At 53.4% G+C, this 14,355-nt stretch overlaps 1 protein-coding gene across 1 annotated transcript in view; it reads left to right on the top strand.

The window, feature by feature from the left end:
- TMF1 (TATA element modulatory factor 1) overlaps positions 1 to 14,355 on the top strand; it is a 130,051-nt gene that overhangs the window by 9,992 nt on the left and 105,704 nt on the right. The window contains exon 2 of the mRNA XM_075321398.1: positions 3,728 to 4,911. Within this exon, the coding sequence (XP_075177513.1) occupies positions 3,728 to 4,911 (1,184 nt within the window). The remainder of the gene's footprint in view (positions 1 to 3,727; positions 4,912 to 14,355) is intronic.

Below are 14,355 nucleotides of genomic sequence, written 5' to 3'. Positions count from 1 at the left end.
TGTGCCTTGAGACATGCGACAGAAAAATGCACCCAGGCCCTGCCCGTTCACCCCAATTCCCCCCGGTGTCATACATACCTGTCCGGTCGCAGCGCTGATCCCCCGCGGCTCCCTCCTCCTTCACAGCAGACGCCGGCCGGTCACATGAGCAGAGCAGCTGACAGCCAGCACTGTGTTCAGTGTGAGCTGTGCTGGCTGCTCGCACTCTGCAGCTGTGACCCGGGGAGAGTGGGTGCAGATTTTTGCACCCACTCTCCTCAAATGGAGGGTCTGCCCTCCTAGAAAATGGGGGATACGTTCCCTGAACGTGCCCCCATATTCTAGAAGGTCCAGAGCCGACGTGGGACGTCCATATGGATTTCTGCGGACCCATTTTTTTCAATTTTTTTGATTAAATTGGAGAACAAGGGAATGATTTGGGGAGTGTTTTTTCTAATAAAAAATTTTTTGTTGTGTTTTTTTGCTTTTGTTTACTGTCAATTAGTTATGTCGGGTGTCTGATAGACGCCGTGACATCACTAATTGCTGGGCTTGATGCCAGGTGACATTACACATCTGGTATCAACCCCATTTATTACCCCGTTTGCCAACGCACCAGGGCGCGGGATGAGTTGGGGCGAAGCGCCAGGATTGGCGCATCTAATGGATGCGCCACTTCTGGGGCGGCTGTGGCCTGCTATTTTTAGGCTGGGAAGAGTCCAATAACCATGGCTCTTCCCACCCTGAGAATACCAGACCTCAGCTGTCAGCTTCACCTTGGCTGGTGATCTAATTTGGAGGGACCCCATGTTATTTTTTTTTTATTATTTTTATTTATAAATAAAAAAAAAAAACCTGGGGAGCCCTCCAAATTGATCACCAGACAAGATGAAGCTGCCAGCTGTGGTTTGCAGGCTACAGCTGTCTGCTTTACCCTGACTGGCTATCAAAAATAGGGGGGACCCCACGCCATTTTTTTTTTTTTGTTTTTGTGATAAAAACTAGGCTAGGCACCCTTTAGTGCCACATGAAAGGTACTAAAGGTGCCAGCTTAGAATATGCAGGGGGGGGGGTGGGACGTTGTATATATATTTGACCTCCATTGACGCTTTTTAGGCTGGATGCCCACAATTGGGGTTTGCAGCGTTTTGGGCGCAGAGTGTTTTCCCTGCGTCCATGACGCTGCGTTGTGCAGTAGAAGCACAGTGGAAGGATTTTTAGAAATCCCGTGCCCACTGTGTTTCTTTTCTCTGCAGCATAAACCGACCTGTGAAGCAGCTTCCCGAGCCTCAGCATGTCAATTTATGCTGCGTAGATGAGTGTTCTCTGCAGGTAGCATAGAGCTCCACAGCAGCCTGAACCCAAATCGTGGGCATGGGCAGCTGCGTTCTCCCGTGGGAAACACTCACATCTCTGCAGGAAGGCTGACACTGTGTACTAGACGCCGTGTCGCTGGATCATGGCCACATAGCCCAACAGTGAGAATATTGTTGCTACAGCTACATTTTGGGGGAAGTAGCTGTGGATTCAAAATGATTAATATACTCCTGAATAAAATCCTTGAGGGGTGCAGATTCCAAAATGGGGTCACTTGTGGGGGTTTTCTGACGTATAGGTACCCAAGTCTTAAAAAACGCATGGAAAACGCATGAAAAACGCATGCGTTTTCGATGCGTTGTTTCTCAAAAAGCATTGTTTACAATTCTCCCCTCTGCCAGAGGGTGCGTTTTTTTCCGCGCGGAAAAAAAAGCAACGTGTGCACATACCCTAAGTCTATGGGTACACTGTTCATTCAGTTCCTGCAGGAACGACCATGAGGGTCCTAGGAACCAGACCCCGACTGAAAGCGGCACTTTGCAGCCCAAATAATATAGAAAATGTGTTGTTTTTTTTTTGTTTTTTTTGCAAATAGGTATATTTTAAATAAAGCTAAGCTCTTTTTACCATTTGTGTCTTTCCTATTTCCGAGCAGGGCCCTCCCTCGTTCCTTGTGTTAATGTATTTTTCAGTTTATAAGATGCACCAGATTATAAGATGCACCCCAAATTTAGAGGGGGAAAAGAAAGGTACAAAAAAAATGGGGTCCATTTTATAATCTGTTGGTGTATTATCGGAGGGGGGATGCAGTAGTGGTGGAGCGGGGTCACAGGAGGCAGGGACAGTGGTGGAGCAGGGCGATGATGCGGCGGGTGGCCCAGATGCTCGCTGCAGGCGGCTTGAGGCAGGCATGATCCAAAGATTGCTGTGGGCTGCTATGCTACGGGCGGGCAGGTGAGGCGGGGACTTCCTTAGGTGCTGGGGGCTGCTGAGCTGGGAGCTTCTGGTGGCCGCTGTGCTGGGGTCCGGTGAGGCAGAGGGCCATCCTTAGGTCAGCGGTGCAGATTCAAATAATGGCGCCCGGAGTCGGCACGTGCGCAGATTGAGCTATCTGCTCAATGATAAGCCGTGATCTCATCTTTGCAAGTGCCACCTCCAGGCGCCAGTTTCCTTAAGTGCGCTGCTGGGCTGGAGGTGGCGCATGAGCAGATGAGATCTTGAGCCGAGAGCTCCATCTTGCGCACGTTCCAACTCCGGGCAACATTTTTTGAAGCATGCACCACCGACCAAAGGATGGCCTTGAGCATAGCAACTGCCAGCAGCCCCTAGCACAGCAGTAGCCAGCACAGCGCCAGCAGCTCCTAGCACAGCAGTAGCCAGCACAGCGCCAGCAACCGCCAGCACAGCAACCGCCAGCACAGTGACCCACAGCCGCCAGTACAGCAGCCCACAGCCGCCAGCACAGCAGCCCACAGCCGCCAGCACAGCAGCCCACAGCCGCCAGCACAGCAGCCCACAGCCGCCAGCAAAGCAACCCCCAACACAGCGGCCCACAGCCGCCAGCACAGTAACCCCGAAAACACAGCGGCCCACAGCCGCCAGCACAGAGACCCACAGCAGCCCACAGCCGCCAGCACAGCGACCCACAGCCGCCAGCACAGCGACCGCCAGCACAGCGACCCACAGCCGCCAGCACAGCAGCCCACAGCCGCCAGCACAGCAGCCCACAGCCGCCAGCAAAGCAACCCCCAACACAGCGGCCCACAGCCGCCAGCACAGTAACCCCGAAAACACAGCGGCCCACAGCCGCCAGCACAGAGACCCACAGCAGCCCACAGCCGCCAACACAGCAACCCCCATCACAGCGACCCATAGCCGCCAGCACATCAACCCCCAGCACAGCGACCCACAGCCGCCAGCACAGCAGCCCACAGCTGCCAGCACACTAACCCCCAGCACAGCTGCCCACAGCCGCCAGCACAGCGACCTACAGCCGCCAGCACATCAACCCCCAGCACAGCGACCCACAGCCGCCAGCATAGCAGCCCACAGCCGCCAGCACAGCGACCGCCAACGCAGCGGCCCACAGCGACCCACAGCCACCAGCACAGCAGCCCACAGCCGCCAGCACAGCAACCCCCAGCACAGCGACCCACAGCCGCCAGCACAGCGCCAGCAAGCCTGCAGCATTGCCCCTGCCTCCAGCTAGCACTCTCCACTACCTCCTGGTAAGCTGTATTCGGGTTATAAGACGTACCCCTCATTTTCCTCCCAAATTTTGGAAGGAATAGTGCTTCTTATAATCCGAAAAATAGGGTACTTCTGTAACGCCTGATATTGTAAAGTGCTGCAGAATATTTTGGCGATATAGTAATGTTCATTATTTGTATGTTGATATCAGATCTCACTGTTCTTTCTCTCTTATTTTTAGGCAGCGGTTCTTCCCTCAAGGGGAGCTGGGAAAATTCCAACTGGGGAGGACAATCGGAGGAGGCTCAAACCCAGGTGATACTGTCTCCCACCGCCATCACCAAACCCGTCAGAAGAACCGTGGTGGACGAGTCTGAAAATTTCTTCAGTGCCTTTCTCTCAGAGACTAAACCTGTGACGGTCAGTCCCGTCGTATCTAAGCCTCCCGCCAAATCGCAACGACCCAAAGAAGAAGTAAAGCAAAATGCACCCGAGCCTTTAATACATCCGGACAATGACAGCCAGGATGAGCTACAAGCGGAGGAGCAGGAGGAACGTCTGGACTTGGAAGACACCGAGGAGTCTCCTTTGGATGAATGTGAAGAACAAACCGAGGAGAAATGTGACCTCGAAAAGACCCTTCAGGAATCTAGTGACTACCCCGAGGCTCTGAAAGGAGACCTAGAACCGAAGGCAGAAGAAGACGCCATTGCTTCCTCTCCAACGGTTCTGCCAGAAAGTAAAGACAATGGACTCGACCTCAAGGACCAAAAACTGGAGGACCGTCAGAGTAATACGCCGTCGCCTCCCATCAGCACGTTCTCTTCCGGCACATCCACCACCAGCGACATTGAGGTTCTAGACCATGAGAGCGTAATAAGCGAGAGCTCGGTAAGCTCCAGACAAGAAGTGACGGACTCCAAGGGAAACCTCAGCCTGATGCAGAACTCCTTCCAGCTCCTGTCGCCCTCGGCAGAATTCGGCCGCTTGGATGAGTTCCCTAAATTGACCGAAAGCTGCTCTTCCTCTGACGCCTTCGAGAGGATCGACTCTTTCAGTGTTCAGTCCCTGGACAGTCGCAGCGTTAGTGAAATCAATTCTGACGACGAGCTGCCCGGCAGGGGGTGCACCCTGGTCGCCATCGCCGTCAGCACCTCCAGCCCGAGTATGGACATCACCAGCTCCACCGAGAGCAAAACTGATGAAGAAGTCAACGAGACCACGCTGCTTGTGCACTCCAGCGAGGATATAGAGATGGAGGAGAGTGGAAGGAGCGCAACCCCGGTAAATTCAGAGCAGCCGGATCTCCTGGTCGCTGCACTACAGACGCAGGAGCCGGAGAATGCCAACCAGGGAGTGTCGGAGAAGGAACCGGAGGCTGACAACGAGCCAAAGGCTGAATATACAATGGAAGACATGCAAAAGGTAATAATAGTAATGAGACACATCCTGGAGGCTTTGTCCTACAGTTCCAGGTCATTTGCAGACATGGTAGATTACCCCATTGTTTGTTTTCCTCTACAAAATACAGAGATAAAATATGATGTTCTCTCTTAGGGGTACTTTGCACTTTGCGACATCGCTACTGCGATCTCGTCGGGGACAAATCGAAAGTGACGCACATCCGGCGCCGGTAATGACGTCGCAACGTGTAAAGCCTAGAAGTACCGATAAACGATCGCAAAAGCGTCGTAAATCGGTGATCTTTGTAGTGTCGGTCATTTCCATAATTTCGCTGCAGTGACAGGTACGATGTTGTTCCTCGTTTCTGCGGCGGCACACATCGCTGTGTATGAAGCTGCAGGAGCGAGGAACATCTCTTCACCTGCCTCCACCGGCAATGCGGAAGGAAGGAGGTGGGCGGGATGTTACGTCCCGCTCATCTCCGCCCCTCCGCTACTATTGGCCGCCTGCTGTGTGACGTCGCTGACGCCGCACGACCCGCCCCCTTAGGAAGGAGGCGGTTCGCCGGCCAGAGCGACGTCGCAGGACAGGTAAGTGCGTGTGAAGCTGCCGTAGCGATAATGTTCACTACAGCAGCTATCACAAGATATCGCATCTGCGACGGAGGCGGGGACTATCGCGCTCGGCATCGGTAGCATCGGCTTGCGATGTCGCAGCGTGCAAAATACCTTTTAGACTATGTGCCCATGCTGCATGTTTATGGTGACCACAAAGATGCACGTTTTCGGTCCGAAAAAAACGCACCCTCGGCATGCATTTTTTTACTGTGTTTTTACCCAGTGTGTTTTTTTTTTTTTTTTAAGTCAAATCTATTGACTGGAAGGGCTCAAAAACGCAGAAAGAATTGACGTGCGGCATCTTTGTGGTCAGCCAAAAAAAGCTGCAATGTGCGGCCAGCAAAAATGAAATCTCATAGACTTTGCTGGGGACCAAAACTGCACCCAAAAAAACCGCAGCATGCGCACAAGGCCGTAGCTATTTCCGGGTGACTGACTGTAGCGTTCGTGATTGAATTGCGTTAAGGAGAGGGAGTCCTTAAAAGGAAGGCATTGTCAAAAAAAAAATAAAAAAATTCAATAACTGGAAAACTGTATAAAGTATTAATGTTTCTTCATCGTTCCTTATGGGAGACCCAGACCATGGGTGTATAGCTTCTGCCTCCGGAGGACACACAAAGTACTACACTAAAAAGTGTAGCTCCTCCCTCCGAGCATATACACCCCCTGGAAGACCACATCTAGCCAGTTCAATACTTTGTGTTCAGGAGGTCACACACACACATGCATTCTCATCTGATTTTTGATTTCAAAGAGTTGGAAGAAAAGCGGGTCCAAGCTGGACTCCCGGCATGTCCCTTCTCACCCCACTATGTCGGCGGTGCTGTTAAGGTTGATTTACAAGGCTGGAGCCTTCACATGCCGCGCTCCTTCACCATCCCCTGAGGCTCTGGCTTGAAGTGGGAGCCATCACGGTTCTCACTGCTTTGCAGGAGACCGGTCTCCATCCGCAGCCCTTTCAGGACCCTGCCGGACGGAGCGCTCACCCCTCAGGGACCTGGCCCTGCGTCTCATAAGCTAAGTATTGAGACGTTATTGAAGGGTCTCTTGTGCATTTATTGTGGGGAGAGTGTGTTATGTCACTGTGCTGTCATTTCCGGCCGGTTCTCTGGTTTTCTCCTGAGAACCGCGCCGAGGGTGCCTGCTCGTCGGCCGCATGAGAAAATTTAGGCCCCGGCTTCGGCTGCGGCCTAGTTTCGTTTTCACTGCCCCTGCATGTCAGTCATGCAGAGGGACAGTGCGGCGCCGCCCACCGGCCGTTCAGCTCAGGGGAGGACACTCCTCTCTGAGGAGATGTTTCCCTCCCCTGTATTTCTCCTTGGCCCTCCGGTTCCCGCTCTTGGACTAAACCCCGCCCCCCCTCCTCACTCCGGCACCATTTTATCAGCGTTTACACACTAATCGGCGCTGGCTGCTGCAGCTCTGCATCTGTCTGGGGGTCCAAGCTGTGGAATCCGGAGGGCACACAAAACGGTCTGGTAAGCCACAACCTCTGGTTGTGGACTTTATTATACACTCTCTGGGGGTCATTCAAGGAGTGTGTTCTTTACTGCAGAGCCTCCACCTCAGCAGCATGTCTGTCACTAGGAGCAAGGCTGCAAAGCTTTACTCTATATGCACTGCATGTAAGCTCATACTGCCTGAACCGAGCACATATCCTCATTGTGATGCCTGCTCTAACATGGTGGTGCCTCAGCCTGGAGTCTCCCCAGGGGTCCCTCCGGCTGCTCCGGCCCCGGTGGCTGAATCCCCGGCTTGGGTAGCATCGTTTTCTAAAGCTATCTCCCAGTCCTTTGCCGACTCCATGGGACAGCTGTCCCGGACTCTGCTGACCATGCATCAGCCCCCTTCTCAGGGCGCCTCTGCTGCTCCGACTCGCTCACAGAGGATTTTTCATCTGTTCCCGGACCCCGTCCTCCTAAACGGAGACGCAGGGACTCTTCTCCTTCCTCGTCCCACGGCTCTGATTCACGAGCTGAATTGCAGGGCGAGGAGGATGCCTTTACTGTGGGCTCGGACGCTACCTCTATGTACCCCATTGATTTATCTGAAGTGGATGCGGATGTTAGTGACTTGATTGCGTCCATTAATTCTGTACTGGACCTCAATCCGCCAGTATCAGAGGAGCAACCCTCTCTGGTAGAAAAACACCAGTTTACCTCACCTAAGAGAGCAAGGAGTATGTTTTTTAACCACTCCAGTTTTCAGGCCACTGTGACCAAGCCCAGGGCCTGTCCTGACAAACGCTTCCCAAAGCGTGGTTCTGATGACCGCTTCCCCTTTCCACCTGAGGTGGTCAAGGAGTGGGCTCATTCACCAAAGGTAGATCCTCCGGTGTCTAGAATCTCAGCCCGGACCGTTGTATCTGTGGCCGATGGCACCTCACTTAAGGATCCCACTGACCGCCAGGTTGACCTTCTGGCCAAATCTGTATATGAGGCGGCAGGGGCCTCGTTCTCCCCGTCTTTTGCAGCGGTGTGGGCTCTTAAGGCCGTCTCTGCTTCTCTGGAGGAGATGCATTCCCTCACCAGGGACTCTATGCCCGAAATGGTTGCCTTAACTTCCCAGGCTTCGGCTTTTTCATCCTATGCCATGTCTGCCATTCTGGAGGCTTCTCACCGCACGGCGGTGGCTTCCGCTAATTCCCTCGCTATCCGCAGGATCTTGTGGCTTCGAGAGTGGAAAGCAGACGCTTCTTCTAAGAAGTACCTTGCTGGGCTCCCCTTTGCTGGGTCCAGGCTGTTCGGTGAACAACTGGATGAAATTATTAAGGAAGCTACTGGCGGGAAGAGTACTGCCTTGCCACAAACTAAAACCAGGAAACCTGTCCAGGGCAGGAACCAGTCGAGGTTTCGCTCCTTTCGTTCCTCTAACTGGTCATCCTCTAAGCCCTCAGCCTCGTCCACTAACTCAGCCAAGGATCGAAAACCCAGCTGGCGCACGAAGCCGCGTCCTCAGAAGAGCGGAGGAGCCGCTGCCACTAAGGCAGCCTCCTCTTGACTATCTGGCTGCGCCAGCAACGTCCTTGGTCGGTGGCAGGCTCTCCCACTTTGGCGACGTGTGGTTCCAACACGTCTCCGATCAGTGGGTGCGAGATATCATCTCCCACGGCTACAGGATAGAATTTTCTTCCAGCCCGCCAAACAGATTTTTTCTGTCCACTCCCCCCTGCTCCAAAGCCGCCGTCTTCTCTCAGGCCGTGGCTTCCTTGCAGGCCAACGGAGTAATTGTACCGGTTCCCGCCCGGGAACGATTCAGAGGTTTCTACTCAAACCTCTTCCTAGTCCCCAAGAAGGACGGTTCCTTCCGGCCCATCCTGGATCTCAAGCTTCTCAACAAGCATGTTCAGGTGCGGCATTTTCGCATGGAATCTCTGCGATCGGTCATTGCCTCAATGACCCAAGGAGATTTCCTGGCATCCATCGACATCAGAGATGCCTATCTGCATGTGCCAATTGCAGTTTCACACCAGCGTTGGCTACGTTTTGCAATCGGAGAGGAACATTTCCAATTCGTGGCTCTCCCCTTCGGGTTAGCCACGGCCCCTCGTGTATTCACCAAGGTCATGGCAGCAGTGGTTGCGGTTCTGCACCTCCAGGGGTTGGCAGTGATTCCTTACTTGGACGACCTTCTAGTCAAGGCTTCATCCAGTGCAGACTGTCAGCGGAGTGTCTCGCTCACTCTCGCCACGCTTGTTCAATTCGGGTGGCTTGTCAATCTGCCCAAGTCCACTCTGACCCCGACCCAGGAACTTACGTACCTAGGGATGCAATTCGAGACTCTGCCGGCACTTGTCAAGCTGCCCTTAGTCAAACAGCAGTCCCTCCATCTGGCGGTGCGCTCTCTGCTGAGGCCCCGCCGTTATTCCCTCAGGCGCCTGATGCAGGTGCTGGGTCAGATGGTGGCGTCAATGGAAGCGGTTCCCTTTGCCCAGTTCCATCTGCGTCCTCTGCAGCTGGACATTCTCCGCTGTTGGGACAAGCGGACTTCTTCCTTGCACAGGTTGGTGGCTCTGTCGCCACAGACCAGGGGCTCTCTTCAGTGGTGGCTTCGGCCCCTCTCTCTGTCCCAGGGACGCTCCTTTCTGGCCCCGTCCTGGGTGATTCTCACCACGGATGCCAGTCTATCCGGCTGGGGAGCAGTGTTTCTCCACCACCGAGCACAGGGCACTTGGACTCCGTCCGAATCAGCCCTCTCGATCAATGTGCTGGAAATCAGAGCTGTGCTCCTAGCTCTCGTAGCCTTTCACCACCTGTTGGCGGGCAAGCACATTCGGGTTCAGTCGGACAACGCGACAGCGGTTGCCTACATCAATCACCAGGGCGGGACTCGCAGCCGCCTAGCAATGTTGGAAGTTCAACGTATCCTTCAGTGGACGGAGGACTCCAAGTCCACCATATCCGCAGTCCACATCCCAGGCGTAGAAAACTGGGAGGCAGATTATCTCAGCCGTCAAACCGTGGACAGCGGCGAGTGGGCCCTGCATCCGGCAGTGTTCCGGTCAATCTGCCGCAAGTGGGGCACTCCGGAAGTGGATCTAATGGCATCCCGGCACAACAACAAGGTCCCGGTTTACGTGGCTCGCTCCCACGATCCTCAGGCCTTGGCGGCGGACGCGCTGGTTCAGGATTGGTCCCAGTTCCGTCTGGCCTACGTGTTTCCCCCTCTAGCTCTCTTGCCCAGAGTCCTGCGCAAGATCAGAATGGAGGGCCGTCGGGTCATAATCATTGCTCCAGACTGGCCCAGGCGAGCTTGGTACCCAGACCTGCTCCGTCTGTCCGTAGAGGTGCCGTGGCATCTCCCGGACCGCCCAGACCTTCTCTCACAAGGTCCGTTTTTCCGCCAGAATTCTGCGGCTCTCAGATTGATGGCGTGGCTCTTGAGTCCTGGATCCTGACGGCTTCAGGCATTCCTTCCGAGGTCATCTCCACTATGACTCAGGCTCGGAAGTCTTCCTCGGCCAGGATTTACCACAGGACTTGGAGAATTTTCCTGTCCTGGTGTCGCTCTTCTGGCCATGCTCTTTGGCCTTTTTCCTTGCCGACCATCTTGTCCTTTCTACAGTCCGGTCTGCAGCTAGGACTATCCCTCAATTCCCTCAAGGGAGAGGTCTCGGCTCTGTCAGTGTTGTTCCAGCGGCGTATCGCCCGACTGGCCCAGGTGCGCACCTTCATGCAGGGCGCATCTCACATCATTCCGCCTTACCGGCGGCCTCTGGATCCCTGGGACCTCAATCTGGACCTCACGGCCTTACAGAAACCCCCCTTTGAGCCTCTTAGGGAGGTTTCTTTGTTTCGTCTTTCACAGAAAGTGGTCTTTCTGGTGGCCATAACTTCTCTCAGGAGAGTCTCTGATTTGGCTGCGCTCTCTTCGGAGTCACCCTTTTTGGTTTTTCACCAAGACAAGGTGGTTCTCCGTCCGACTCCGGACTTTCTCCCTAAGGTGGTGTCTCCTTTCCACCTTAACCAGGACATTTCATTGCCTTCCCTTTGTCCGGCCCCTGTGCATCGCTTTGAGAAAGCGTTGCATACTTTAGATTTGGTGCGGGCGCTCCGGATCTATGTGTCACGCACCGCTGCCCTTAGGCGGTGCACCTCTCTTTTTGTGCTGACCACAGGTCAGCGCAAGGGTCTCTCGGCTTCTAAACCGACCCTAGCTCGTTGGATTAGGTCGGCCATATCCGATGCCTACCAATGTTCTCAGGTGCCCCCCCCCGCCGGGGATTAAGGCGCACTCGACCAGAGCTGTCGGTGCCTCTTGGGCTTTCAGGCACCAGGCTGCGGCTCAGCAGGTCTGTCAGGCTGCCACTTGGTCTAGTCTGCACACCTTTTCGAAGCACTACCAAGTGCATGCTCATGCTTCGGCAGATGCGAGCTTGGGCAGACGCGTCCTTCAGGCGGCTGTCGCCCATTTGTGAAGTTAGGTTTTGCCTACTTCTCAGTTTCTGTTTATTTCCCACCCATGGACTGCTTTGGAACGTCCCATGGTCTGGGTCTCCCATAAGGAACGATGAAGAAAAAGAGAATTTTGTTACTTACCGTAAATTCTTTTTCTTATAGTTCCGACATGGGAGACCCAGCACCCTCCCTGTTGCCTGTTGGCAGTTCTTGTTCCGTGTGTTTTCACCGGCTGTTGTTGTAGACAGAGTTCCGGCTATTCCGAGTTTTACTCTATCTCTACTTATGGGTGGATGTCCTCCTTCAGCTTTTGCACTAAACTGGCTAGATGTGGTCTTCCAGGGGGTGTATATGCTCGGAGGGAGGAGCTACACTTTTTAGTGTAGTACTTTGTGTGTCCTCCGGAGGCAGAAGCTAAACACCCATGGTCTGGGTCTCCCATGTCGGAACTATAAGAAAAAGAATTTACGGTAAGTAACAAAATTCTCTTTTTTCATGTTTTGTTTAAATATTTGTTTTTAATTGAGCAAAATATATGTATAAAAAAAAAAATATTTTAAAAGTTTGATATTTTCCACTCTTAGGCTATGTGCGCACTAGGCCGTTTTACCCGCGGTTTTGCTGCGGAGATTTCTTGAGAAATGTTTGAAATCTTTCTGCAGACATTTCCCAGCAAAACCTATGGGAAAAAAAAATAGCTGTGCGCACGCTGCGTTTTTTTCTCAAGCACATTCTTTGTGAAGATTTTCTTGAGAAAATGAGCATGTCACTTCTTTTCCGCAGCTACCTGCGGAATACCCACGGTATTTCACTCCATTCACTGTAATGTAATCGCGAAATACCGGGGGTATACCGCAGGTAGCAAATGATGTGCGGTATACCCCCGGTATAGCCGCGATTTACCTGCGGTAATGCTCATCGCTGCCTGCGGTTTTGCAGGAAGTGATGTCTTATGACAGAAGAGGAAGCGGAGCAGAGTAAACACACACGTCACATTCCCTGGACGCCGCACAGAAGCACTATCGTATGACGTCCGGCGGGTGCCCGTGCAGTCTGTGTCCCACTCCGGCCCCGCGGCTGCCAGCACAGCAATGTCAGTGTCTGCCCGCAGTATCAGCAGCTTGTCACGCTACAGCGCAGGCAGACACTGACACATAGCAGTGCGTGCAGCCGCGGGGATGACAGGCGCTGCTGTCAGGAGGTGAGATGAAATTATTACCTGCTGTGACGATCTCCTGCCTCCTGACGTCACCGGTGTCACTGCCGTCTATGCCCGAGGCCCGAGACTGTCACTAGCGGTGACGTCACGGGCTCTCGCGATACTGCTGACAACGCGGCGGGCATAGAAGTCAGTGACAGCGCTGATGGCAGGACTGCAGGAGATCATCACAGCAGGTAATGATCTCATCTAACCTCCTGATGGCAGCGCTCGTCATCCCCTGCAGTGACCTGGGCTGACCTATTGATGTTAGGTCAGGTCACTGCATTGCTCTCCCAGCCAATGGGGAACCTTCTGTTCTTCACTTACTGGGACAGTGACTATGGTATGCATCGTCGTGGGACCCCCCCCCCTCATATTGGATTACGCCGGACCCGGATTTGATTGTTCTTGTCAATAAATTGGTGAAAGAGGGAATGTGGGGAGTGTTTTTTCAAATAAAACTTTTTTTGTTTTTTTATTTCTTACTGACTGGGTTTGTGATGTCAGGTATCTGATAGACGCGTGACATCACCAACCCCAGGGCTTGATGCCAGGTGACATTACACATCTAGCATCAACCCCATCTATTACCCCGTTTGCCACCGCACCAGGGCAACGGGATGAGTTGGGGCGAAGCGCCAGGATTGTCACATCTAATGGATGCGCCACTTCTGGGGCGGCTGCGGCCTGCTATTTTTAGGCTGGGGAGTGTCCAATAACGGTGGACCTCCCTAGTCTGAGAATATCAGACCCCAGCTGTCCGCTTTACCTTGGCTGGTGATCCAATATGGGGGGACCCCACGTTTTTTGTTTTAAATTTATTTAATGTAAAATAACAGCGTGGGTTGCCCTCTGTTTTGGATTACCAGCCAAGGTGAAGCTGCCAGCTGTGGTTTGCAGGCTGCAGCCGTCTGGTTTTCCCTAGCTGGCTACAAAAGATGGGGGGACCTCACGTCATTTTTTTTTTTTTTTTTTTTTTAATTTATTTTTTGGCTAAATACAAGGCTAGGCACCCTTTAGTGCCACATAAAAGTCACTAAAGTGTGCCAGCTTAGAATATGCAGGGAGGTGGGACATTATATACGTCTTTCTTTTTCGCTCCTAATTGGGAGACCCAGACAGTGGGTGTATAGCTACTGCCTCTGGAGGCCGCACAAAGAACTACACTTAAAAGTGTAAGGCCCCTCCCCTTCTGGCTATACACCCTCCCGTAGGAGTACGGATTCCTCAGTTTTAGCTTTGTGCGAAGGAGGTCAGACACGCACGCATAGCTCCATTGTTTTTAGTCAGCAGCAGCTGCTGACTATGTCGGATGGAAGAAAAGAGGGCCCATACAGGGCTCCCAGCATGCTCCCTTCTCACCCCACTGTATGTCGGAGGTGTTTGTAAGGTTGAGGTACCCATTGCGGGTACGGCGGCAGGAGCCCACATGCTGATTCCTTCCCCATCCCTTTTTACAGGGCTCTGGGTGAAGTGGGATTTACTGGTCTCCAGGCACTGAGACCGTGCTCCATCTACAGCCCCTGGAGAAGATGCTGGATGGAGCGGAGTACATCAGGGACATGGCCCTGCTTCCTCAAGGTACTCTGTGTCCCCGTGCATTTGGCGCTCACACCGCAGTATGCTGGGTGTTGTAGTGCGCCGGGGACATCAGCGCTGCGGCGCTTGTGCCATGGCCTCATTCAGCTTCGCTGAAGCAGGCACACTTCTGGGAATCGGTCGCGCCGGCCGCTGGGACTGCGGCGCGGCT

Source organism: Anomaloglossus baeobatrachus, chromosome 8 (genome assembly GCF_048569485.1).
Source record: "Anomaloglossus baeobatrachus isolate aAnoBae1 chromosome 8, aAnoBae1.hap1, whole genome shotgun sequence".
NCBI classification, from domain to species: domain Eukaryota; kingdom Metazoa; phylum Chordata; class Amphibia; order Anura; family Aromobatidae; genus Anomaloglossus; species Anomaloglossus baeobatrachus.
The sequence above is the reverse complement of the archived record's forward strand: the minus strand, read 5'-3'. Positions and strand labels throughout refer to the sequence as shown.